A 25,780-nucleotide genomic window follows, 5' to 3' on the forward strand; every position below is an offset into this window, starting at 1 on the left:
CCGGTAAATCCCGTCAGAGAGAGACACACGGTAATTATACCCGGCATTAATGTTATATATTTAATACCTGGGAGAGGATCAGGGCAGGATTATATAACCCTTATAGTGTGGAGGCAGGCCATTTGGCCCACTGAGTCCACTCTGACCCTCTAAAGACCCTCCCACCCAGACCCACTTCCCTCTACCCCATCTCTATAACCCTGCATTGCCCATGGCTAGCCCAACCAGCCTGAGTTCTATGGGGGTAATTTCCCATGGCCAATCCACCCTAACCAGGACATCTTTTGGACTGTGGGAGGGAACCCACACAGACACGGGGAGAATGTGCAAACTCCGCACAGAGAGTCACCCGAGGGTGGGATGAACCCGGGTCCCTGGCGCTGTGGGACAGCAGTGCTAACCACTGAGCCACCCAAAATTATCACTAACATCAACCAGAGGGAGACCCGGGATTTAAACATTTAACACAAACATACCCAGGGAAGGGGAAGAAACCGTGCGGAAGAGAGATCGGCAGCGTGCCTTATATTATCATTAATGGTGTCAGAGACAAGGTAACTCCGGGTCTTAATATCATATATTCAGAGGGTGAAGACAGAGGGCCGGCAGCGAGGATGGGCCCTAACCCCGGCACGGTGTTTGTACCGGGAGGAGGGTGCAGAAAAGCGGCAAATCCTCAGCACCACCCATAGAGAGAGAGAGAGAGAGACAAGGTTATCAGTAATCAGCGGGGTGATCCAGGTCAGACGCAGCTTCAAGGTGGGGGCGGTCAAACCGCAGCCTCATCTGTTTACCCCCGGGAATAGTGAGGGCTATTTATGTCTGTCTGCCCCTTTCGGGATGGGGTGTAGGGCGGCTCTTTTGTGTCTCCCTGCAAACCATGTGCTGAGGGCGCCGCCATTTTGTGACGGAAGCGGAAGTGTTCGCGTCGCCTCATTTCCGGTGACGTTTAACTGAACATTTCCTCCATAAGATTCTGTCGTAATTTACTCCCACCCGCTGTGTGAGGGGCAGTTTGTCAATTTGCCCACCCAGTCTGCTCTTCCCCCCAAATAAATAACTGTAGCTGACCTCCCTGTTTTTCAAGCAAAGTGGAATGGCTTGTTCATACGTACTGGCCATCTCATTGTCAATGTAATTGACAACTGGCTACTAACTGCTGTTTCTCATTTCTGCCTAGTTTTATGATCCTTTTTGCGTTTTGTGCTGACTAATCTGAATTGTGATTTTTTTTTTTGGGTATGTCCGTTGGATGTTTACTGCATTTATAATGTGGAGACAGGGTTTTGCTGGCATCAAAGTATACCCATTCCACGGGTTTAGGGTTGTTTTCAACTGACTGGTACCAAGAGCATTGTTTTTACGTGATAGTACTGCACTCTGATTTGTGCTTCTTTTCTAGTTTGCTTTAAAGTTCACAGATTTTGAAATTTGGAAAGTGTTCTCAGTTCATTTAGTTACAAAGACCCTGGGCCAGTGAAATATGAGCTTCTGGTGTAGAATCAACCACAGTTCTACAGAAGCTCAGCAGAGGTATGAGAAGACGGTTTTGAATGGAATGTTTTGAGCATTGTATTCTGTTTTTCACCCAGATGCCTGAAGAAATTCGCGCCACTGACGATGAGGTGGAAACCTTTGCCTTTCAGGCTGAGATTGCTCAGCTTATGTCCTTGATCATTAACACCTTCTATTCCAACAAAGAAATCTTCCTCCGAGAACTCATCTCCAATGCTTCTGATGTGAGTTTCTTCACACATTTGCTGTTTCCTGTTTCGTTCTGAATTCCCGACAGAATGTCTTTGTCCTAGGAAGGAGGCTTTTCATCCCATTGTGTCCACGTCATTCTCTCCAGCTCCCTGCTACTCTGCAATTGTCTTTCTCTTTGAATGATGGTGTAATTCCCTTTTTGACAGTGATGACTGAATCTGCCTCCACCACAATCGAAGTGCCTTTCAAATCCTAATCTTAGTTGCCTGTTGCTACATGTTAAGTCTGACTCATCATAGTTTGTTACTATATATTTTCTATATTCCTCTATAAGTCTGGAACTGTGAAACTGTGTTGCCTTTGGTCTTCATATTGTATTTGCTATCCTCTAGTTTTTAGAAATGACTTGCATTTTAGATCGAGTGATGTAACTCGTTTTAACTCCCTTCACAGGTTGCTTTTAAGATCTCGCTATGCCAACAAGCTGGCTTATGCTTTGTTAAGTTAACTTATATTCTCTCTAGTCTCTCACTTCTGTTCAACTTTGTCTCTCCAAAACTGCATAACTATTACCAATGGCGTAGTGGTTAATGCCATTAGACTCTAGCAGTCCCGAGGCCCTGTTCTGGAGATGGTGGCTTTGAATCCCACCATGGCAAAAAGTTAACTTTGAATTCTGTAAAATCTGGAATTAAAAGCTGGCTTAATGGTATCCATGTAACTACTTGATTGCCATTTAATTGTGTCCATTAAGGTAGGAAATCTGCCATCCTTACTTGATCTGGCCTACCTGGGGTTATCTGCTAACTATCCCCTGAAATGAACCAGCAAGCCACTTGGTATCATACTGCTACAAAATCTAAAAGGAATGAAATTAGACGGACCACCTGCAATCAACATTGACATTCGAAACAGTGGCAACAGCCTGATGTAGATACAATTGCAAATCGTGCATGTCCCATACACTCCTGTCACTGTCCCCAGACCCTCAGTTGTCAGTATTCCACAAATTTCATTCACTTGACGTCTAAAAAAAACTTGCAATATCTAACATCTTCAGCCTGTGACAACATTCTGGCAATAGGAGTAGGCTATTCCACCCATTGAGCCTGTTCCCCATTCAGTACAATCATGGTTCTACCCGCACTATCCCCATAATCCTTTGTGCCTTTGGTAATCAAAAAAACTTGTCGACTGTATTTTAGACATACTCAAAATACATTTCCACAACTCTCTGGAGTGGAGAATTCCTAAGATTCACCACCCTGTAATTTTTTTGAAAGAAAATATGTCCATTTGGGATCTAAATGGCAACCCCCTTGTAAGTTTTAATGAGATTGTCCCTCTTTCTGTTACCTTCTAGAGAATACAGGCCCAGTTGGCCAACCTCCTGTCATATGTTCCTGCCATTCTGGGAACAAGGCTGATGAGCCTTTGTTGCACTCTCTCGATGGCAATGGTATATTTCCTGAGCTAACAGAGCAAAACTGCACATAATTGTGTAAGTGTGGTTGAGTTTTAACTGCCCTCTGGACAGTTAGGAACAGCAATAAATGATGACCTAGCCGGCATTGATAACATTCAGTTAATAACTTTTTTCTTTATAAAAGGTGCAATCTAACCAAGCCCCTATACAATGGAAGCAAGGTTTCGCACCTGTTCTTGAATCCTCTTGCAATAAAGGCTAATGTTCCATTAGTCTTGCTAGTAACATGCTGAACCTGCTCTGCCTTTTCAGTATGATCCTCAAAAGCCATCAGTGTTTTGGCCTCAACTGCTGTCTCTGGCAGAGAATTCCATAAGCGCACCACTGTGGTTGAAGAAATGTATCCGCATCTCCATTCTAAATGGCCTACTCAGTCTCCGGAGACTGTGACCCCAGGTCTGGCTTGCTGTTCGTGGGATAACCACAGGAAGGGTTTTGCCAGCCTAGTCTCTTCAGAATTTTGCAGGTTCCTATGCGATTCCCAACCCCCATTCTGCTAAACTCCAGTGAATATAGCCCTACCCGATCCAGTCTGTCTTCACATTTCTCCCATCTGTGGCCTGCTTTCTGTACCATCCATTTGTATCGGGGGGCGGGGGTTATGATCTTATTCTTTCTGCGCTGTACACCAATTAACCCATCAGACTTGACCTGGAGCTTAGCATCCTGTCCTCCACCGTTGGTAGGCTCGAGCATATCCCAAATTTGTCATGACTCATTTGCCATTGTTCTCCTATTTGCACAATTCTCAGTTGCCTTTATTGACTATTGTTCCCTGATTCCAGATCTGTGACCGTTCACTATAAAAGTATTGTGAGGCAGCCTTTAGAGTGGATCTCAGAAATTCTGCCCCAAAAGTACTTGACTCTAACCTTTTTGAAGGTTGCTTTAGGAAGAGGGGTTTAGAGGAGCTGCTTCTTTTCATATAAAAGGTTTTGAAGTGTTCCATCATTTCAGGAGAGCTCCAAGTATTGACAAATATATGTAAATTGCCACCTGATGTCTGTTGTTTAATTTTGATACCTGATTTATGGTTGCATTTTAATTCATAGGCTCTGGATAAGATCCGATATGAAAGCTTGACTGATCCTTCAAAATTGGAGAGTGGCAAGGATCTGAAGATTGAAATCATCCCCAATCAGCATGACCATACTCTCACCATCATTGATACTGGGATTGGAATGACAAAGGCTGACCTGATCAACAACTTGGGCACGATTGCCAAGTCTGGTACCAAGGCTTTCATGGAAGCTCTGCAGGCTGGTGCAGATATTTCAATGATTGGCCAGTTTGGTGTTGGCTTCTATTCTGCCTACCTGGTTGCTGACAAGGTTACTGTCCTTACTAAGCACAATGATGATGAGGCATATGCCTGGGAATCATCAGCTGGTGGCTCCTTCACAGTCAAAACCTATACTGGTAAGTCATGAGTGGGGAGCCTAGTGACCATTGCCATTCAGAGGGAGAGCAGGCCAGGTTATTTTCTAATGGAAATTGAGATATAGCCTGTAACTCTGAAAGGGTGCAAGATAGTGCTGATCCCAATCGAAACAGTTGTTGGTCTGACTTCATTGGTTACAAGACAGCTTTCCTGTTCTGCTTGATGTTGGAAATGGGCTGTAATTTATTCTCCGTTTTACGTGCACCCCCCCCCCCCCCCAAACACTGGAAGATGCACCACAGGCATTTTGAATGTTACCTGAGTCGTACTGCAGTGCAAGAATCAACTCTTTGGGGTAAATAAACTAGTTCAAAAGCATGTATGACCATAAATTAGGTGCAAGGTTTTTTTAAACTGTCCCTTCTGTGTCAACTTGGCTCATTAGTAACACTGCATTGAGTGTTCAGAATATATAACTACATGACCACAAGTAGTAGGACTAGGAGTAATCTATTTCCTTCCCAAATAATAGTTACTGATGTATTTTAGCTGCACTTTTGCTGCCTGCTGCTCATATCCTTCAAATCCCTGGGAGATCAAAATCTGTCATTCGTGGTCTTGAATATACTTCATTATGGAGAACTCGTGTCAATCCTCACAGATTGTATTGGTGTTTTATAGCTGCACGTGTAGTGTGGTGGTTATGGTGAAAGAGTAACTTTATCCTTTAGCACATCATTGAATGAGCTGAAAGGCTTTGGATGCAAAAGAATGTTACTCAGATCTGCATTTTGCAAAGCTGGATTTTGAGGTTTGTTTTGAAATCTCAGGTGTGCTGTGGAGAATCTAGATTCAATGCAAGAAGAAAAAAAAAAATTTGGAGGTGATCTCCAAGTGGTCTGTGATTAAAGAGAATTTTTAAAAAAAAAAGTCAGTTACAGGACTAGTCTTTGGGTGGAGTGTGTAGCATTTGTGATTTTGAACACGCAGCTCCAGCATAGTGTTGCTGACGGGTGAAATCCCTTTTGATCTTATGCATTTTCCTTTAGCCTTATGTTCTGTACTGGGTGCTGATCAAGTCTAATGAAAACAGTATTCTATTAAATCTTTATTTTTTAATAACTTAGTCAATACACTTCATGGTGGTTAAACACAGTAAGTGCTACATAGGTTAACAAAATCTATTTTAACTTCCAGCTAATAAGCTTATCACTTTGATTCCTGCTGTCAGTTCAGTGGCACAGCACCAAGATGACAGCAGAGTAGCAGGGCTGCATGTGGGCTCTTGCCCAACACTCATCCACTCCCACTTGCTTTCTTTTTACTGTATTTTTTCTAATACAGTTTTGCCTTCATTTTACAGCATTAAAATATGAGAAGGTTAAGCTCATTCTTCAGTTTTTTGGGGCAGGGTAAGAAATTGAAATTGCCAGTGTGCTAATTTCCAAGCAATAACTGGATCATGAGGCATTGAGCAAAGTGATCCCAACTGCTATCTTAGTTGTTAGGGTTGTGTTCAGGACAAAAAAAAATCCATGCATATTTACAAGGTCCCCATTTCAGCATAGCCATTACTGAAGTATGCTAAAATATACAGTGGAGTACAATCAGTTTGTTATAGTGACAGTAACTCTGCCATTAAAACTAGAAATCATCATGTCTACATTTGTGTCTGTAAAGATCACTTAATGCATGAAGGAATCTGCAGTTCACTTGGCAAAAGTCACTTATTCCATGATCTGTGGTCCTACTGTAATGTATTTTGTGCTGGCTGCAGCAAAAACATGGTCTGGATCTCAGCTTATAGTTGAATGACACTACCATAAAGGACTTGGAAGCTTTGGAGAGAGTACAGAGAATGTTCACCAGGATTTTGCCAGTTGAGGGCATTGCCTGAGGAAAGGTTAAAAAGACTAAGATTGTTTTCAACCAGAAAGACAGTGACTGAGGGGAGACCTGGTAGACATCTATAAAAATGGATAGGCGTGGATAGGTGGAGGCTTTTCCCCCCTGGGTTGAAGTTTCAATTATAAAGGAGGCACAGGTTCAAAATGAGAGGAAAGAAACTTAGGGAGATGTCAGGAAATTTTTCATGTAGAGTGTGGTAGGAGCCTGAAATGCACTGCCATAAGTAGTGGTGGAAACACTGCATGGGGCAGAAGGCTTGGTTTGTTTTTTGTTTAGTTAGGGCATAATGATTGGTACAGGCTTGGGGCTGAAGGACCTGTTCCTGTGCTGTACTTTTGTTCTTTTGGCACTAAGCAGGAAAAAAAAAACACAACTATGTATCCAGGTTTTTGCTACTGATTGAAGCTTGGGAAATGGGATGACTGAATAGAGTAATTTTGGATTTAATTCACTAGCTCTGAAGTGGGAGAGAGTCTAACATTAAAGATATCTGGAAATTATATTTCCAGATTATGGCTGGGATCATGCATGATAAAATCCAATAGTGGCTCTTGCAGTGTGAATTTTCCCTCCTGTGCAGTCTGGAAGCACTTCAGATTTCCTAGTGCAAGACTATTGTTGTAGCAGGTCATTGGGAATGTTTACCATGGGCTGTGTGTTGCAGGTTGCTGTGTTTGAGCTGTTGGAGTCTCTCATTGAAGTAATCTTCCAGAGTCTTGTCATGGAATTGTCCTGTGTTTCCATTGGAGTTTAGAAGTGTGCGATCGCCAGCCAATCCTGCAATGCTTTGGAATTGGAGACTCCATTGAACAAGGGATTGAATGGCTACTCTGTTCTCAGATTTTGGGGATGTGTTTTTCTTCCAGCTGGAAGTGTTGAGAGCTGGGCTGGAATGAAGTCTTCCTGGTAAACACCTTGCAGACTGCAGTTAATAGAATTAGGTCAGAATTAGTTAGCATGTCTTAATATTTCTGAAATGGAGTCTTGGTGTTGAAGCTGCAAAGATTTCTAAAGTGGTAGCAGGAACAGAACAACCAGATCACTGGAATTTTCTTGCATATTTACAGTATCAAATTACATGCCAGAACTCATGCTATTGTTCATCAACTGTAGCAGTCAGTGGGAGAGACTAGGTTACAGACAGACAATATTGTACATTAAGACAGAGTGGAACATTTTAGTCTAGCGACACTGGGGAAGGTAAAACTTAAGTTAAACTACTGGAGGTGGCAGACAGTCATTAAACATCAGTATTAGAAAGGTGTTTGACTATGCTGTGCAAGTTGCAATAAAACTGAACTGAAGCAGCTGCAATCTTCTGCAAAGCCTGCAGAACATTCAGGCTTGGGCTTTGCTTCTGGTGGCATGTGCCTGAAAATGACTTTACTTATTCATGGGATAAGGGTGGCGCTGGCTATTCCAGCATTTATTGCTGGTCACTGGGCAGTTAGGAGGCAACCACATTGCTGTTCATCTGGAGTCAAGATATAGGAGCAGAAATTAGACCATTCAGCCCATAGTCTGCTCTGCCATTTAATCATGGCTGATAAGTTTCTCAACCCCATTCTCCCCTTAACAATCAAGGGCTTATCTATCTCAGTCTTAAATATACTGAATGACCTGGCCTCCACAGCCTTCTGTGGCAGTGAATTCCAAAGATTCACCACTCTGGCTAAAGAAATTTCTCCTTATCTGTTCTAAAGAGGTTTTCCCTTTACTCTAAAGCTATGCCTTCAGGTCCTAGTCTCTCCTACCAAACTGTCCAGGCCATTTAGTATTCTGAGTTTCAATTAGATTCCCCCTCATCCTTCTAAACTCCATTGAGTATAGACCCAGGGTCCTCAAACATTCCTTGTTTTAAGCTCTTCATTCCTGGGACCATTCTTCTGAACCTCCTCTGAAGCCGCTCCAGGGCCAGTAGGTCTTTCCTTAGATATGGGGCCTGAAACTTGCCACAATACTCCAAATGTGGCCTGACCAGAACCTTAGAAGTCCATCCCTGCTTTTATATTCTCAAAAGAAATTCCAACATTGCATTTTTCCTTTTAAACTACTGACTCAACCTGCAAGTTTACCAAGAGAATTCTGGACTGGAACATCCAAATCTCTGCATTTCAGAATTTTCTCCCCATTTAGAAGCTAGCCCATGTTTCTGTTCTTCTTAGAGTGCATGACCTCACTTTCTCCACATTGTATTCAATCTGCAACTTCTTTGCCCACTCAACTAACCTGTCCAAATATTACTTCAGCCTCCCGACATCTTGAGTACTACCTGTCTTTGTATTGTCTGCAGACTTAACCAGAATGCCCGCAGTTCCTTCATCTAGAAGAATACAAGTTGTGGTCCACAGGAGTCAGTGTTGGGAACACCTCTTGTCACCAGCTGCTATCCTGAGAAAGCAGCTTTTAACCCCACTCAGCTTTCTGCCAGAAAGAAAGCTCTGCTATCCATGCTAGTATCTTGCCTCCAGCACCATGGACCCTTATCTTACTCAGCAGCCTCCTGTGCAGCACCGTGTTGAAGGCCTTCTTAAAGTCCTGGTAGATAACATCTGTTGGCTCTCCTTGGTCTAACCTGCTTATTTCCTGAAAAATTTCTAACATGTATGAGCTCCCCTTGAAGCTGTGCTGACTTTGCACTGTTTTACCATGTGGGCCAGACTAGGTAAGGCTGGTAGTTTCCTTCCCTAAAGGAAAGGAGTGAACCAGATGAATCTCCTCTCCACCCCCACACACAAACTTTACTTGGCCAAGCCAGTAGAATGAACCTAATCACTTAGTTGTGCTGTCATTTAAACTAAGGTCAGACACAGTTACCTAACCAAGTGCAACAGTGCACATGAGAGCTCATTTCAGAAGCCAATCTCAGGCATTCCAGATAGCTGCACACTAGAGCACAGGAACAAGCCCTTCAGGCTATCATCTCTGCACCAATTAGGACACTTAACTAATCCCATATGCCTGCACTTGGGCTGGATCCCTTTATTTTCTGCCTATTCACTTGTCTGTCTAAAGGTCTCAGACTGTGCTATCATATCTGCATTAAAGAACATGCCTTGTTTATCTCCTTTAAGCTTGCCCTAAACAATCTAAGTTGTCCAACCTTTCCTTATAGGTAATGCACTCCAATCCAGGCAACATAATGCTAGAGCTCTTCTGCACTCTCACCAAAGCCTTCCCTATAGTGTGGCAACCAGAACTGGATAGTATTCTGTGTGTGGCTGAAGTTAAGAAAGGTGTTTTACACAGCTGCACCCTGGCATTGCTTTCTGGTGTTTCCTTACTTCAAGAGGAATTGTTCATTGGAAATTACTCCTCTTGTTAGATTCTAACCAGCATCTTTAAGGACTTTCAGCATTTTCTCCAAAAGCAAGCCAAGTCTGCAATATAGTTGTTGGAGGCAGTACAGAGGGTGTGTAGTTCTATAGAGTAAGTGAATAAAACATGAAACCTACCTTGAGGTCTTGGTAGCCTGGGTACTCAGGAATGCTGGGCATAGGATCTATGCTAATGCTGTTGGATCGTTGCCTTGCTGAAGTTCTCTGTGAGTATGTAGAAACAGACCCATTGTCTGTGCCACTCATGTTGAAAGCTTCTGTCCCTTGGAGCTAGTGTCTTTATCAATGCTATACTCAGCCTTGCCTTATATTGAAGATTTGTGGCAAGCACATGGTATTGCTAATCAGGAGCAGGTGCCTTAGCATGATAAACCTGTTTGATAATGGGATTAATTGCTGCTGTCCTGTTAGGTAGGAGATTTGACTGGGATTAAACTCTTAATCCTTTTAAGGCTCCCTAGCAGGTAGGGGGTTTCATTAAGTAAATGTCTGTCTGATGACACTGAATTGATCAGAATAGGCCATCTGTAGTGGGATTAACTCTGCATCTGCTGTCTCAAAAGTCTAAACATGAACAGGAAAATTTCAAATCTGTGTCAAACTGATATTGGCTGAGATTCAAAGTCTCATGGAGGCATACTTGAATGTTCATTTGTTCAGGCAGTATAACTCAGTGACACTATGATATTCTTTTCTCTTTTCTCACCACCTTTATACTTGGTACTCACTGGGGTTGGCAGGCTGGAGGTAGATTTACATTATTGATGTATTGCTACTGGCAGTGCAGCTGTTGTTTTCCATTGTATAATCCCAAAGTGTTTAATGCTGTTACTTTGCAGCAAGCTTCTGTAACTTAATTTAGCAGCTTTGGATCAGATCAGAAATGAGGCTGCTGGTCGACATGCTTTCTGCTTTCACGTGGCATATTCCTCTTGGCTTTTACGTTGGCAGTAAGTTCAGCAGCCACCAACGTGTGTATTGCATTCTCCAGCCAATCGACTTAAAGCCTGATGGAGCATTGTTCTGGCTGAATATTAGCAGCTTTCATACAAATGCATTCTGTTGAAATTGAGAGCGTTCCTGAGCAGTTTTGTGCAGTGGTTTGTATTGAAATCCTGCCTGCGGGGGAGATGTTTCAAGTTCCTGGCTAGACAGTATATTTGTCATTCAATGAATGAAGGACTTTTACGGGTTACAAAAATGAACCACGTTTATTGAAGGGACACTACTTTGAAGTGGTTGAGTCAGCCTCCCCTTGACCAGGCATGTTCTGTTTGAATCCTGTTTCGTTTGTTTGTTTATTTTCCTGCTGTTTTTAATATTTTAGTCAGTCTGGAAAATCATACACTGTTTCATGAAATGGCAGTGTTCTTTGATAGTGACTGTTAGACAAAAAAACAGATTGGGGATCTTGGTTTGGGATAAATCTAATCAGTCAGTTATTGCACATTGGAACACTTTAAACCAGTACCTTCAGTATTACGTATTCTTTAACCAGCATTGTTAGCTAATCTTGGCAGTAAGGATCTCCAGGATACACAATGCTGGCTGTTGAGTGGTCAGGTGTTTGACTAAACCTGTCTCTGGATACTGGAGTGACTTTTAGCTTTGAACTCATGTTGCCGAGACCAGTCACCCAGATTCCTCCTCAGTCAGGATTAAGGTGGGCACAAATAAAAACAGACCCGAAATGTTAACTCTGATTTTTTTTCCTCACAGATGCTGCTAGACCTGCTGAGCTTTCCCAGCAACTTCTGTTTTTATTTCTGATTTACAGCATCCGCAGTTCTTTCGGTTTTTAAAGTGCATACGGTTACTAAATAGATGGTGCTGACATTGCTAGTAATATTGGTAGAGTGGCTGTCTCCTTTTTTTTAACATTGCTTAGATAATTGTGAAATTATGGCTCCTAGAACAGGCTGTTTAGGGACCTTTTATTTCCAGTTATTAATCCCTTTTATGTTCTTGCCTTCAGGAAAGGGTGATGGGGACAGTGCTACTGATGCAATCAGTCGTGGTACAAAGGTAGTTCTGCACCTGAAGGAAGATCAAACTGAGTATCTGGAGGAAAAGAGAATCAAGGAGATTGTGAAGAAACACTCTCAGTTCATCGGTTATCCCATCACACTCTTTGTAAGAACTGAAATGTTGATTCTCCTCTTTATTTAAATAATACCTGCTTTTATAAGTTTCCCTTCAAGGGATGGCATAGCCTGAGAAATAGTTAGGTTTTTATTATGGCATTGTCCTTAGTGGAGTTCAGGATGGATTTTACAGCTCTAGTAGTTGTATTGAAGCACTGGATCTTGGGGTGGGGGCGCAGAGACAGGGGTGAGAGAGAGAGAAAGAGATGATTAAGCCTAGGTTGCCTTGCACTGTCTCTAATGGTGATTTATTCTGAGAACACAAGAGACCTGGCTTATATGGTGCAGTCTTGAGACATTTGCTGACCGTGATCGCCTGTAGCACCAAACTTATTAGCTCATGATTATGACCATAGGTTGCATTTTGCTTTGCCCTGTTAAATGGTCACAACTTGATGTGGCTTTTGTGCCATTAGCTGCTTTAGGTTGTTTGTTTGCAAAAGTAGAGCAGGGATTGAGGCAAGTGGAAATGGCATTAAAGTGCTCAGTTTGTTGCAGTAAGTGGGATCTTCAATGTCTTCTAAGCGTCGCTGAAGTGGGAGGAATCCTTGAAAAAAAACAGAGGTTGCTGGAAAAGCTCAGCAGATCTGGCAGCATCTGTGAAGAAAAAACTCGAGTTAACATTTCTGGTCCGATTACTCTTCCTCAGAACAGTTGAGAGGAAGGGTTACCGGACCCAAAATGTTAACACTGATTTTTTTTCTTCATAGATGCTGCCAGACCTGTTGAGCTTTTCCAGCAACTTCTGTTTCTGATCCTGATTTACAGCATCTGCAGTTCTTTCGGTTTTTATGGAGAGGAATCCTTTTTGGTTGAAACAGGTATAGATTTTGCCTGGGTGCATGTTGCTTGTAGGTTTTTGGAAGAGGAATTGGTGGGCACTATTCAACTGATCCTATAATTTTTCTTCAGGTTGAGAAGGAACGGGAAAAGGAGATCAGTGATGATGAGGCAGAGACAGAGGAAAAGTCTGAGAAAGAGGAAGGTACAGATATGGACGAAGGCGAGAAGCCCAAAATTGAAGATGTCGGGTCTGATGAGGAAGAAGATGGTGAAAAGAAGGACACCAAGAAGACTAAGAAGATCAAAGAGAAGTATATAGATCAGGAGGAACTGAACAAAACAAAGCCCATTTGGACCCGTAATCCCGATGACATCACGCAGGAGGAGTATGGCGAGTTTTACAAGAGCCTTACTAATGATTGGGAGGATCATCTTGCTGTAAAGGTGAGTTGTTAATGGTCACTTCTACCAGATGCTAGTTATATTGTGGAAGTGAGCCAAAGAATAAATGCTAGGTGGAGAGTGACATCTGCGCAAGCAAGATTGCTTTAGTACCCTTCCGTGTAACTTTAATTCTGGGTCCCACTTTTCCTCACTCTTGTCTTATACCTAATTTACTTTTGCATTCAACTTCCCAGGACTTGAAATGTTCGTTTTAGAATGGCTCATTCCATGAATTATCAAAGGATCTTACTTTCTTCATTGACACCTTCCCAACCTGTGACTTCTGCCACCTAGAACATGGGAGCACTGCCACCTGTAGCTTCCCCTTCAAGCCACATTTTCTGATTTGAAAAGATATTTTGTTGTTCACTAATAATCTATTCCATAGAACATTTGAATATTCCCAAATCCCTGGGAATTGTCCTGTAATTATTTGCTTTTCAATAAGAAAGAGAAGATCGGTGAGATTTAATCTGATCTTTTTTTCCCCCCGCCTCTTTAGCATTTCTCTGTAGAGGGCCAGTTGGAATTCCGTGCCCTTTTGTTCATTCCCAGACGTGCCCCCTTTGATCTGTTTGAGAACAAGAAGAAGAAGAACAATATTAAACTCTATGTTCGCAGAGTCTTCATCATGGATAGCTGTGAGGAGCTGATCCCAGAGTACCTCAGTGAGTATCTATTAATCAGCATGGCCTTTGAGTTTTTGAGGTGACAGGAATTCTTTCACTGCATACTATCCATTAGGCTGTTGCATTGGCTGCTGGAAATACACTTCTGTTCTTGGGTTCTCTTGTGTTTTGGTATTCTGTAGCTGCCTTTTGTTTTACTTTCTGCTTCATTGGAATCTTGGGGTTTCTACATTGCACATGTACACTTCCAGTGCAGCGTATAGGCTCATTCTGTGTCCTACAATCAAACTGCTGCTCGTCAGAGAGGTATGGCGATAGTCCCACCAAATGTACTCTGCTTTTATTATTGTATCTAGTATGATGTGATAATTTTGAGAATAAGCTCCTGGATGAACCTTAGATGAAAGCTTCGCAGTCAACCCAGGATGCGACACTAAGGATAATTGGCAGTTCTGTTTGAGATTCTGGCTGGAGTTTTTTTCTTCTTTCTCTCTTAGTCCAGTGTTGGTTCTTCCAATTGATTTTAGAAAGAAGGTGGTGGGTATCTAGATCTGTCTGATCTGTCAAGTCATTGGAGAACATATTTTACATGAGCACTTGAAATGCCGTAGCATACAAAATTACGGACCCAGTGCTGGAAAATGGGCTTAGAATTTAAATAACGAGGTGTAGAGTTGGATGAACACATCAGGCCAAGCAGCATCAGAGGAGCAGGAAAGCTGACGTTTCGGGTCTAGACCCTTCCCTTATGTTTTTGATGGAGGTTTGACATCGGAACTGACAGCAAGACTCCTAAGACCACCAGGAATCATGGTAGCCCATAAGCCCACAGCCACTCTATGGCAAATACTCACAAAGATTAAAGAACCCATTCCCCCAACATGCAGAATCCACGTGGTTTACAAAATGCCATGCAACGACTGCCACAAACATTACATCGGACAGACAAGAAGGAAACTAGCCATCAGAATACATGAACATCAGCTAGCAGTAAAACGGCACGATGAACTCTTCTTAATATCAGACAGTGAAAGCCATCAGTTCAACTGGGACAAGGAAACCATAGTAGCCCAAGCCAAACGTAGACACACACGGGAATTCCTAGAGGCATGGTTCTCCACCCGTAATGCAATCAAACATGTAGAATTAGACCCCATATACAAACCCATACAGATCAAAACCGGAAATGACACTACTCACCTTAACAGACCAGACAGTACAAATTCCAAGCGGAGTAGAATAACATCGCTTCATTGGAGGCTCCACTGATGATGTCACCTAGCGTGGTGACGAAACACCTGAACGAGAACAAGCTAGCTCAGCAAGCAAGCCAACAACCTTATGGGCTTAGAATAGATGCTTGATGACTGGCATAGACACAGTGGGCCAAAAGGCCTTCAATACTGTAGTAACTCTGGCTGTAAAATCCTGAGATCCTTTATCTGAGTTTTTATTTTGCATGTGGAAATCTAAAGCTCAATGTGTCAATTCACGTAGTGTTAGTAATTGTAAAGGAGGCCATTCTGTTTGTACTGAGGTTTGCCTTGATGCTCAAGTCTAGCCTTTTTTCCACAGCCCTGCCACACTTTTTTTTCTATTTCACTAAATCACCTGTGTCCTCTTGAGTGTCTCCATTGAAGGGGCCTCTTGTGTTGCAGTGGTAGTGGTAATGTCCCTATACCAGAGCGGAGAGGTCCAGGTTCAAGTCCCACCTGCTCCAGAGTGTGTAATAACATCTCTGAACAGGTTAATTAGAAAAATAGGTTGAATTAAAACTTGTTTGTTTGTTTTGATTTGAAATTGCCTCCAGCATGCTTTCAGGTAGTGCATTCCAGACCCAAATCACAATTGGATTAACATGTCTCCTTTTTCTCATAAGACCCTTTTCATTTCACATTCCTTAAACTCAGACTTTGTTCGTGGTGTGGTCGACTCCGAGGATCTACCCTTGAATATTTCCCGAGAGATGCTGCAACAGAGCAAAATCTTGAAGGTTATCCGCAAGAATATTGTCAAGAAGTGCATGGAGCTGTTCTCTGAGCTGGCAGAGGACAAGGAGAACTACAAGAAATTCTATGAGCAGTTCTCAAAGAACCTGAAGGTAAGGGTAAAAGCAGGAGGAAGCTGCTGCATATGTGGTGGAGAAGGCTGTACACAAATACTGTTGGACTGCTCTAAGCAGAATCACTTGGAGCTCCTGTTTTTCAACAGGATTTTTCTGGAGATATAAAGAAACTTTGGAAATTTATTGTAAAATGGCTTGATGTCCAGGTACTTTTACATTTAGAATGCATTTCCAGTAAAACTACTGATTTGGTCCATTAATGTGAGACTCTTACTGCTGTAGCTAGAGTGGAGCCAGCTAGGCCTCATAGGACGAGTTTCCTGGTTGAGGCTGGAAGAGATTAACAATTGGAGAGCCCTGGCTGGCATATAGAGTGTGTCAGAGATACTGATACTCTGGTGTCTGACTGAGGTAATACTAAAGTCATGGACTGTTCATGTGTAAGTAAAGGCTAACTTGGTGATGGATACTGGGCTGTGTGGATTTATTTCACTAGCCCTGCACATATACATCATAGCAGCCTGTGGACTAATGCAAATGTGTCCTCTACATGCAATTGAATACTAGCAGCACCTTGTGTGTTATTTTCTTTTCACAAACACACAGGCCCTAAATGTATGGAATCTCCATGTTCTATAGCCTGCTGTTTTAAGAAAGATTGAAATGCCCCAGAGGGCAAGTGTATCACTACATCTGACACTAAAGAAGGAGCAGCAGATGTGGGTTTGGAGTAATCCTTTCAGTGCATTGTTGGGAAAGGTTTGCCTCTGAGCTTGGATAGACTTGAATTGTGCTGGGAACATTGCCCTGGAAAATTGAATAACCAAGGTTGCAAGAAAGGGCTTTAAACTCATTAGAGGAGTGGATGCTTTGGGAGAGGGGATGTGTAGGCTTCCAAAGCAAAAGGATATTGCAACATTGCAGGGCTGCTGTTTATAAAGTAATGATATCCAAAGTGGGATAAGTGTGCAAATTTTTTAAAGCACCAAACAATCAAAGGGGAGGAAAAGAGGCAAAAATGCAAAGTGAATGGCCTAATAGCTGTAGCTGTACATAAGAACTAGGAGCAGGAGTAGGCCATCTGGCCCCTCGAGCCTGTCCCGCCATTTAATAAGATCATGGCTGATCTTTTTGAGACTCAGCTCCACTTACCCGCCCACTCACCATAATCCTTAATTCCTTTACTGTTCAAAAATTTAACTAGCCTTGCTTTAAAAACATTCAGCGAGGTAGCTTCAACCGCTTCACTGGGCAGGGAATTCCACAGATTCACAACCCCTTGGGTGAAGAAGTTCCTCCTGACCTCAGTCCTACATCTGCTTCCCTTTATTTTGAGGCGATGCCCTCTAGTCCTAGTTTCACCTGCGAGCGGAAACCACCTCCCTGCCTCCACTTTATCTATTCCCTTCATAATCTTATGTGTTTCTGTAGTATAGATCAGAGAATAAATTAGTTAATAATGGGGGTTTGTGAATATGGTGATGTATTAGTCGCGGGTGACTTTAATCATAGACTGTCCACAGTGCAGATAAATTTGGTCATTGGGAAAATCAAATTGGCAGAGGTATTTTTTTTTCTATTCATTTGTGGGATGTGGGCATTGCTGCCTGGCCAGCATTTCTTGCCCATCCCTAGTTGCCCTTGAGAAGGTGGTAGTGAGCTGCTTTCTTGAACCGCTGCAGTCTTCCTGTTGTGGGTTGACCCACACTGCCATTAGGGAGAGAATTCCAGGAGTTTGACCCAGCGACAGTGAAGGAACGACAATATATTTCCAAGTCAGGATGGTGAGTGACTTCGAGGGGAACTTGAAGTTCGTAGGAGCAGAAATTAGGCCATTTGGCCCATCGAGTCTGCTCCGCCATTCAATCATGGCTGACAAGCTCCTCAACCCCGTTCTCCTGCTTTGTCCCCGTAACCCTTGATAATCAAAAACCTATCTATCTCATTATTAAATGTACTCAATGACCTGGCCTCCACAGCCTTTTGTGGCAGTGAATTCCATAGATTCACCACTCTCTGGCTGAAGAAGTTTCTCCTTATCTCCATTCTAAAAGGTCTTCCCTTTACTCTAAGGCTGTGCCCTCGGGTCCTAGTCTCTCCTAAAAATGGAAACTTCTTCCCAACATCCACTCTGTCCAGGCCATTCTGTAAGTTTCAATTAGATCCCTCCTCATCCTTCTAAACTCCAATGGGTATAGTCCCAGAGTCCTCAAACGTTCCTCGTATGTTAAGCTTTCCATTCCTGGGACCATTCTCGTGAACCTCCTCTGAACTCGTTCCAGGGCCTGTACATCCTTCCTGAGATATGGGGCCCAAAACTGCACGCAATACTCCAAATGTGGCCTGACCGGCACCTTATAAAGCCTTGGTAGTACATCTCTGCTTTTATATTCAAGTCCTCTCAAAATAAATGCCAACATTGCATTTGCCTTCCTGACTGCTGTCTCAACCTGCAAATTTTACCTTGAGAGAATCCTGGACTAGAACTCCCAAGTCTCTTTGCACCAGACTTCTGAGTTTTCTCCCTGTTTAGAAAATAGTCCATGCTTTTGTTCTTCTTACCAAAGTGCATGACCTCACGCTTTCCCATGTTGTACTCCATCTGCTACTTCTTTGCCCACTCTCCTAAACCTGTCTAAGTCCTTCTGCAGCCTCGCCACCACCTCAATACTACCTGTCTCTCCACCTATCTTTGTATTGTCTGCACTCTTAGCCAGAAGGCCCTCAGTTCCTTCAACTAGCTCCTTAATGTACAACGTGAAGAGTTGTGGTCCCAGCACCGACCCTTGTGGAACACCACTCGGCTGCCTTCCAGAGAAAGACCCCTTTATCCCTACTCTCTGCTTTCTCCCAGACAGCCAATATTCTACCCATGCTAGCACCTTGCCTCTAACACCATGGGCCCTTATCTTACTCAGCAGCCTCCTGTGTGGCACCTTATCAAAGGCCTTCTTAAAGTCCAGGTAGATAACAGCCATTGGCTCTCCTTGGTCTACCTTGCTCATTACTTCCTCAAAGAATTCTAGCAGATTTGTCAGGCATGACCTCCCCTTAATGAAACCATGCTGACTTTGCCCTATTTTACTGCACAGTTCCAAATATTCAGAAATCTCCTTTACAGTGGACTCCAAAATCTTACCCACAACTGAGGGTAGGCTAATCAGCCTGTAATTTTCAGTCTTTTGCCTTACTCCCTTTTTAAGCGGGGGTTAGCGATTTTCCAGACCTCTGGGTCCCTCCCTAACTCTAGTGATTCCTGAAAGATCACCACTAATGCTTCCACTTTCTCTTCAGCTATCTCCTTTAGAACTCTGGGGTGTAGTCCATCTGGTCCAGGTGATTTGTCCACCTTCAGGCCAATCAGTTTTACTAGCACCTTTTCCTTGGTGATGTCACGGTGTTCCCATACGTCTGCTGCCCTTGTCCTTCTAGGTGAAAGTGGTCTTGGGTTTGGAAGGTGCTGTCTGAGGATCTTTGGTGAATTTCTGCAGTGCATCTTGTAGATTGACACTCAGTAGCAGCAGTGTGTACTGTGGTGGAGGGAGTGAATGCTTGTGGATATGGTGCCAATCAAGCAGACTGCTTTGTCCTGGATGGTGTCAAGCTTCTTGAGCGTTGTTGGGGCTGCACTCATCCAGGCAAGTGAAGAATCCATGAAGAAGTAGTCGCACCATATTCAGGACAGTTCTAGAACAGTATACTGTGGATTCAACCAGGGATCAGGCTATTTTGAATCTGGTAGTCTGATAAGGCAGGTTTGAGTAAGTAAGTTTTTCAAAAAAAAATCCCTAGGGAACAGTGGCCATAATACAGACTTCCACATTCAGTTTGAAAATGGCAAACTTGAATTGGAAATAACTATTAAACTAAAAATTTAAGGGTAATAACATAGGAATCAGGGTAGAATTGACTGGAGTGGACTGGGAAAGAAATTCAGAAAATTTGGTTGAGGGGGAACAATGGCAGACACTTAAGAAAATAGCTCATAGCAAAGATGCATCCCAGTAAAGGAGGAGAATTCTGGGAAGAAGATAACAGGCCATGGTTAACTGGGGGAAGTTACAAATGGTATCAAATTGAAAGGGAAAGAAATATGCAGTGTGGGAAAGGTTAGTTGTGAGCCCAAGGATTTGGGCAAATTTATTAAGACGCATTAATAGATCAAAAAAAAAGGGGTGAAAATAAACCAGACTAAAGGTAAATCAGCAAATAACATCAAGATGGACAACAAAAGCTAAAATGAACATAGGCCCACTTATATTAAAGTTGGAGAAGTAGTAATGCAGAGCCAGGAAACAACAAAAGAGTTAAATACTTTGCATCTCATGCAAACATGATAAATAGCTTTTCAAAATACTAAGTTTTTAAGGGACAAAAGGCAGGGAGAAGAGAGCTTTCATTTAGGAATCAAGGGTTATAAAGGGAAGGCAGGAAAGTGGAGTTAAAAATGATCAGATCAGCCATGATTTCATTGGCAGAACAGATTCAGTGGCCTGATTGGCTCGCTTCTGCTCCCCCACCTTATGGTCTGTGCTTTGTGTTCTGTGTGAGGGTTTAAAAACTTTTTTCATTTCTTGCTTTTATAGCTTGGTATCCATGAGGATTCTCAGAATCGCAAGAAACTGTCTGAACTGCTGCGTTATCACACCTCACAATGTGGAGATGAACTCACTCCATTGGCAGACTATGTCTCCCGCATGAAAGAAAACCAGAAAAGTATCTACTATATAACTGGTAAGTTGTAGTTTAGTGGGATCCAGCTGGGTATTCGCAACCCCTTTCAAAGGCAGCGTTCTTTCTAACTTTGGTACTGTATTTTTGCCATGATTATAAAATAATTCCACTGCCTGTGAGTGGTCAGTTTTGGTTTAATTGTAGTTTGTCCCTTCTGATTTCTGCTGGATATGATGCTAACAGCCTGCTCTTTAACATGTTTCATGAATTCACTGCTATAAAGCTGCATCCCGGGCTGCCATCTCCAGTGGTATCTTGTGTTCTTTGTTTAAACCATGAAGCACGATGCTCCTCTGACACTGACCACCTTCCACCTTCATAAACTTGCTTGCTTCATTTTTGAGATAATAGGAACTGCAGATGCTGGAGAATCTGAGATAACAAGGTGTAGAGCTGGATGAACACAGCAGGCCAAGCAGCAGCCGAGGAGCAGGAAGGCTGATGTTTCGGGCCAAGACCCTTTTTCAGAAAAATGGCTTCATTCCTGGCTGTTTTCATCATGGAGCCAAACCTGGCCTATTCTTGCACTTCAGTTCCTGGATGTTTTGGGTAGCTTATACATATCGCAACTATTTGGCTAGTGCATTTCCAAATAAATATTGTAAATATGATTTTTGCACAATTTTCAGGATCTGCTTTGTTTCAGATACAGATGTCTCCTCTGATTTGCTGGGGTTTTTTAATCACTACTACTGAGCAGTACAGCTTACATTCCCCTTAGCACTGTTTTCAGTATCTTGAGGCATCCTGGTAATATTAGTCCTTGGTTGGAGTGTGATGCAGAACAAGCCCAGTCGTACAAGTTCAGTCCCTGTACCAGCTGTGGTAATTCAGCAGCTCACTCCTTACCTTGTCACATGCGCATGAAGTGGTGCCACTTGGACTATGTATAATCAGGATCTCACTTGGAGAGATGCCAGTGGTCCTTGTATGGACTAGGGCTAATCACTCATGATCAACTTAGTATTTTTTGAGCTGTTTTATTGTGGCGGTATTCTGGTTCATCTTTACTACCATTCTTCTAGTGGCCACTTTTAACAAATCTGGTATTTTTAATATACCCTTGACATGTCCCAAACACTTTAGTGCAGTGTTACAAAGCAAGAGAGCATCATAATTTGTTATTAGTACAGGTTGTCAAGAGCTTAGTCAGAAAGCTGTCTTTTCGAGGTGTATTTTGAACGAAAGGTGGCTTTGGAGATTAGGGGAGGGAATCCAAGTTCTCAGCCCAAGCCACTGGGGTTGTGGCTGCCATTGGTGGGAATGCTGCAGGCCAGAATTAGTGAACACGAGTGCTATGGGGTGAAAGAACTTTCACAATGAAGAGTGCAGAGGTTTGAAAACAAGCTCCAGTATTTGATCAAGGCGACCGTGAGTAAAGCAGTGAGTGCATGGGCGAAGGGTGAACACAACATGGACAGCACTGTTCTGGATGGTGATATCTGTACAATTTAGTTCGTGTTTAGGCAACTAAATATAAAATCTCTTAAGTTTGCAGATGACACAAAGCTGGGGGTGAACTGTGAGGAGGATGTAGAGATGCTTCATTCTGATTTGGACAGGCTGAGTGAATAGACAAATGTATGGCAAATACAGTATAATGTGGATGAATGTGAGGTTATCAACTTTGGTAACAAATAGGAAGGCAGATTATGATCTGAATGGTGATAGATTGGGAAACGGGGAGGTGCAATGTGACCTGGGTGTCCTTGTACACCAGTTGCTGAAAGTAAGCATGCAGGTGCAGCAGGTGGTGAAGAAGGTAAGTGGGATGTTGGCCTTCGTAGCAAGAGGATTTGAGTGCATGAGCAGGGATGTCTTGCTGCAGTTGTACAGGGCCTTAGTGAGACTACCCCTGGAATACTATGTGCTGTTTGGTCTCCTTTTATCTGAGGATGGATGTTCTGGCTTTACCAGACTGATTACAGGGATGGCAGCACTGATGTATGAAGAGGGAGTGGATCGGTTAGGACTATATTCACTGGAATTTAGAATGCAGGAAGAATGTTCCCAATGACTGGGGAGTTTAGAACCAGGGGGCATTGTTTAAGGATATGGGGTAAGCCGTTTAACATTGAGGAGAAGCATCTCACCCATAGTGGTGAGCCTGTTGAATTTACTACCACAAAGTGGTTGAGGCCAAAACACTTTTTTTTTGTTTTTTTTTGTTAAGTATAGTTCTTTGGGTTTAAAGGGATGAAAGGAAGAAAGCAGAAATAGGGGTGCCCACAGCAGTCAGTGTCACAGGTTCTAGAGGCTAGGACTATGGGACATGTTGTCATGGCTCTTGAATAACCTAGTGAGCAATTCCATCCCCATGTAGGTAAGCAAGACTGCTTATATCATTTCCTTTTCTTCAGGTGAAAGCAAAGATCAAGTAGCTAACTCTGCCTTTGTGGAGCGTGTGAGGAAGCGGGGCTTTGAGGTGGTTTACATGACTGAGCCTATCGATGAATACTGTGTGCAGCAGCTGAAGGAGTTTGATGGTAAGCAGCTTGTCTCAGTCACAAAGGAGGGCCTTGAACTGCCTGAGGATGAGGACGAGAAGAAGAAGCGTGAAGAAGACCGGGCCAAGTTTGACAACTTGTGCAAGCTCATGAAGGAGATCCTGGACAAGAAGGTGGAGAAGGTAAAGCTTTTTTCTGTGTGAGCGGCATTTGGGGATAATTTTTTCTTTGACTCTTGCCCTGTGCCATGCATTGCTGGCCTCATCTGTCTGGCGTTTTCACCAGTTAAGATGTCCAGTTATCTCTTTCACTTATGCTGGAAGTACCTAAATTTAATTGCTGGTACAGTGTTAGCTGATGTAAACTGTGCAGAAATTGTAATTGAATTATTTGATTTGGGAGAGGGAATTGAAATAGGCCTCATTGCCCAGTAGCTCCTGCTGGATAGTGTTTCCTCAAACTGGTTATTAACATTAAACTCTGAAAGAACTGCATATGCTGTAAATCAGGAACAAAAAGAGAAGTTGCTGGGAAAGCTCAGCAGGTCTGGCAGCATCTGTGGAGGGAAATCAGAGTTAACGTTTTGGGTCCAATTCTGAGAAAGGGTCACTAGACCCGAAATGTAAACTTAGGACAATTCCTTGGTAAAGTGGAGACCCTTGGGAATTGTTGGTATTGTTCAGGGGGCTGGAGGGGGATACCAGTAGATGATTTACAACCTCATTTAGCAGCATGTTTTGCAGCAGCTATTAACTGCAGAAGCAATGTAGAATTGATATGTTCACTTCTTTCCCTGTCTCCAGGTGACTGTTTCCAACCGCCTTGTATCGTCCCCATGCTGTATTGTGACCAGCACCTATGGCTGGACTGCAAACATGGAGAGGATCATGAAGGCTCAGGCTTTGCGAGACAATTCAACCATGGGTTACATGATGGCCAAGAAGCATCTGGAGATCAACCCTGACCACCCAATTGTGAACACCCTGAGGCAGAAGGCTGAGGCAGACAAGAATGACAAAGCTGTGAAGGACCTTGTGATCTTGCTGTTTGAGACTGCGCTGTTATCCTCTGGGTTCTCATTGGATGATCCTCAAACACACTCAAACCGTATCTACCGAATGATCAAGTTGGGTCTTGGTAAGTGGCTGTGAGCAAGGGGTTGAATCCGTTTACCGCCATTTTAGCCGTGGTTCATGGGAGATTGAAGCTGCCTCTATTGCAGCTCCCCAGTAATCATTTTGATAAATGGTGCTGGTCTACCCCTGTCCAGTGAGGTACTTAACCATGAAATCAGCTTACAACATGAGCTGGGATAGTCTACCAGGGCAGTCCTGAGCAGCTGCCCTGGGAATTGAATCTGTTTCTGTGCTCTGTTGGCCTGAACAAGTTTCCCCCAAAGTAAGTTCCTAATAAAGCAGTGTTGGCTTTCAGATGGTGTTCCATCTCTGCTTTGGAGTGAAATACACTGGTACTTAGGCTAGAGGGAGGAGGGCCAGCGCATTGCTGAGAGCGTGTGCTTGAGGAGTCACAGAGAAAACTGTTTTTGGAGGATCTGGATGTTGTGTATGTACAGGTTGTTGTGGACCCTTCTTCCTTTGGTCCCTACCTGAAACGTCAACTTTCCTGCTCCGCTGATGCTGCCTGGCCTGCTGTGCTCCTCCAGCTCCTCACTCTGTTATCTCTGGTACTTAGGCTGATGGCATTTGACATTTTGCAAAGATGTTAAATTGTTTGTTTGTTTTTTGAAAGGCATTGATGATGATGAGGGGTCAGTGGAGGAGACCAGCCCACAGGCTGTTGAAGAAATCCCGCCTCTTGAGGGAGATGAGGATGCATCCCGCATGGAGGAAGTGGATTGAAGCTGCTCCTTTGCTTTGCTGTATTTGGCCTTGGTGTATTCAATTTGAACTGCTGTATTTAATTTGGACTGTTGTGCAGTATGTGTAAAGTAATTATCTGATTGGATTCATATGGATTGGGCTTGGTATCTTTTTGGAGGAATGAGCCTTGCACTACAGCCATTATCAGATGTTATGTCCTTTTTTTATTTTTAAAATGCATGTAATTTTTACTTTTACAGCTAAGTGCTGTAAAATAAAATCCAAAACCACTGGTGCAAATGCGGATCTGGTTGTGTTGAAAAGTTATTGAACAATTTTAGTGACTGAAGTTTCCATTCACTGCAAATCCACTGCAATTCAACAACTTGTGTTTCTCCTGTCTGCTACAATCTGATTGGGATTTTTCAGTCCAGGCTGAATTTTGTGAAGTTTAATTACAAACATGGCTAATGAGCAAAAAATGTAGTTGGCCGTAAACAGCTGATCATTTATTCTAGTTCACTATCTACCCTGGGAAACTCAATTTCCAGCATCAACTTGATTTGAGCCCTCTTCAAATGAGATCACTTCTGAACTAGAGAATTGTGGTCATTTTACTCTGTCTCTCCTCCTAGAGCAAGGTTCTGACTGTAGAAATTACTGGGGTGAGATTATAGTGGTATCACCTCCAAGATGTGTGCATCTTTTGTTTGGGACAAGTAAGGAGAGCTGCGCAGTGCTCTTAAGTATGAGCCCACCAAAGTTCTGTATAATTACAGCAAGACTTCCTTATTATTCTCACCCAGTCAATCCCCTGTCTGGAAAAGAAAAGATACCTTCCCCCAGGAAGGTCCAAGCAGATCACATTTCTACTAGGGCTTCTGATCTAGCATT

The 25,780-nt window shown here is 43.0% G+C and overlaps 1 protein-coding gene and 1 long non-coding RNA gene across 5 annotated transcripts in view; one reads left to right on the forward strand and one right to left on the reverse strand.

The window, feature by feature from the left end:
• hsp90ab1 (heat shock protein 90, alpha (cytosolic), class B member 1) overlaps positions 1 to 25,186 on the forward strand; it is a 25,265-nt gene extending 79 nt beyond the window's left edge. Inside the window, exons 1-11 of one of the 4 annotated variants that reach the window (XM_048596786.1) lie at positions 1 to 30; positions 1,593 to 1,739; positions 4,246 to 4,612; positions 11,796 to 11,953; positions 12,877 to 13,191; positions 13,694 to 13,859; positions 15,731 to 15,921; positions 20,472 to 20,619; positions 22,980 to 23,248; positions 23,870 to 24,203; positions 24,816 to 25,186. The exon at positions 1 to 30 is cut by the window's left edge and continues 73 nt beyond it. In XM_048596786.1, coding sequence (XP_048452743.1) covers positions 1,593 to 1,739; positions 4,246 to 4,612; positions 11,796 to 11,953; positions 12,877 to 13,191; positions 13,694 to 13,859; positions 15,731 to 15,921; positions 20,472 to 20,619; positions 22,980 to 23,248; positions 23,870 to 24,203; positions 24,816 to 24,925 — 2,205 coding nt within the window. In that variant the 5' untranslated portion in view covers positions 1 to 30 and the 3' untranslated portion in view covers positions 24,926 to 25,186. Of the gene's footprint in view, positions 31 to 957; positions 1,240 to 1,591; positions 1,740 to 4,245; positions 4,613 to 11,795; positions 11,954 to 12,876; positions 13,192 to 13,693; positions 13,860 to 15,730; positions 15,922 to 20,471; positions 20,620 to 22,979; positions 23,249 to 23,869; positions 24,204 to 24,815 lie in introns of those variants that run through there. The other 3 variants (XM_048596787.1, XM_048596788.1, XM_048596785.1) reach the window with 3 other exon arrangements.
• Positions 5,572 to 10,667, reverse strand: LOC125483116. Its single transcript, XR_007262085.1, has 2 exons — positions 9,938 to 10,667; positions 5,572 to 7,404 (listed from the first exon to the last, which is right to left on the reverse strand). It is a non-coding gene; the product is annotated as an uncharacterized LOC125483116 (long non-coding RNA).
• Positions 25,187 to 25,780: the final 594 nt, after the last annotated feature.

The sequence above is a fragment of the Rhincodon typus genome, chromosome 5 (genome assembly GCF_021869965.1).
Source record: "Rhincodon typus isolate 14 chromosome 5, sRhiTyp1.1, whole genome shotgun sequence".
NCBI lineage: Eukaryota > Metazoa > Chordata > Chondrichthyes > Orectolobiformes > Rhincodontidae > Rhincodon > Rhincodon typus.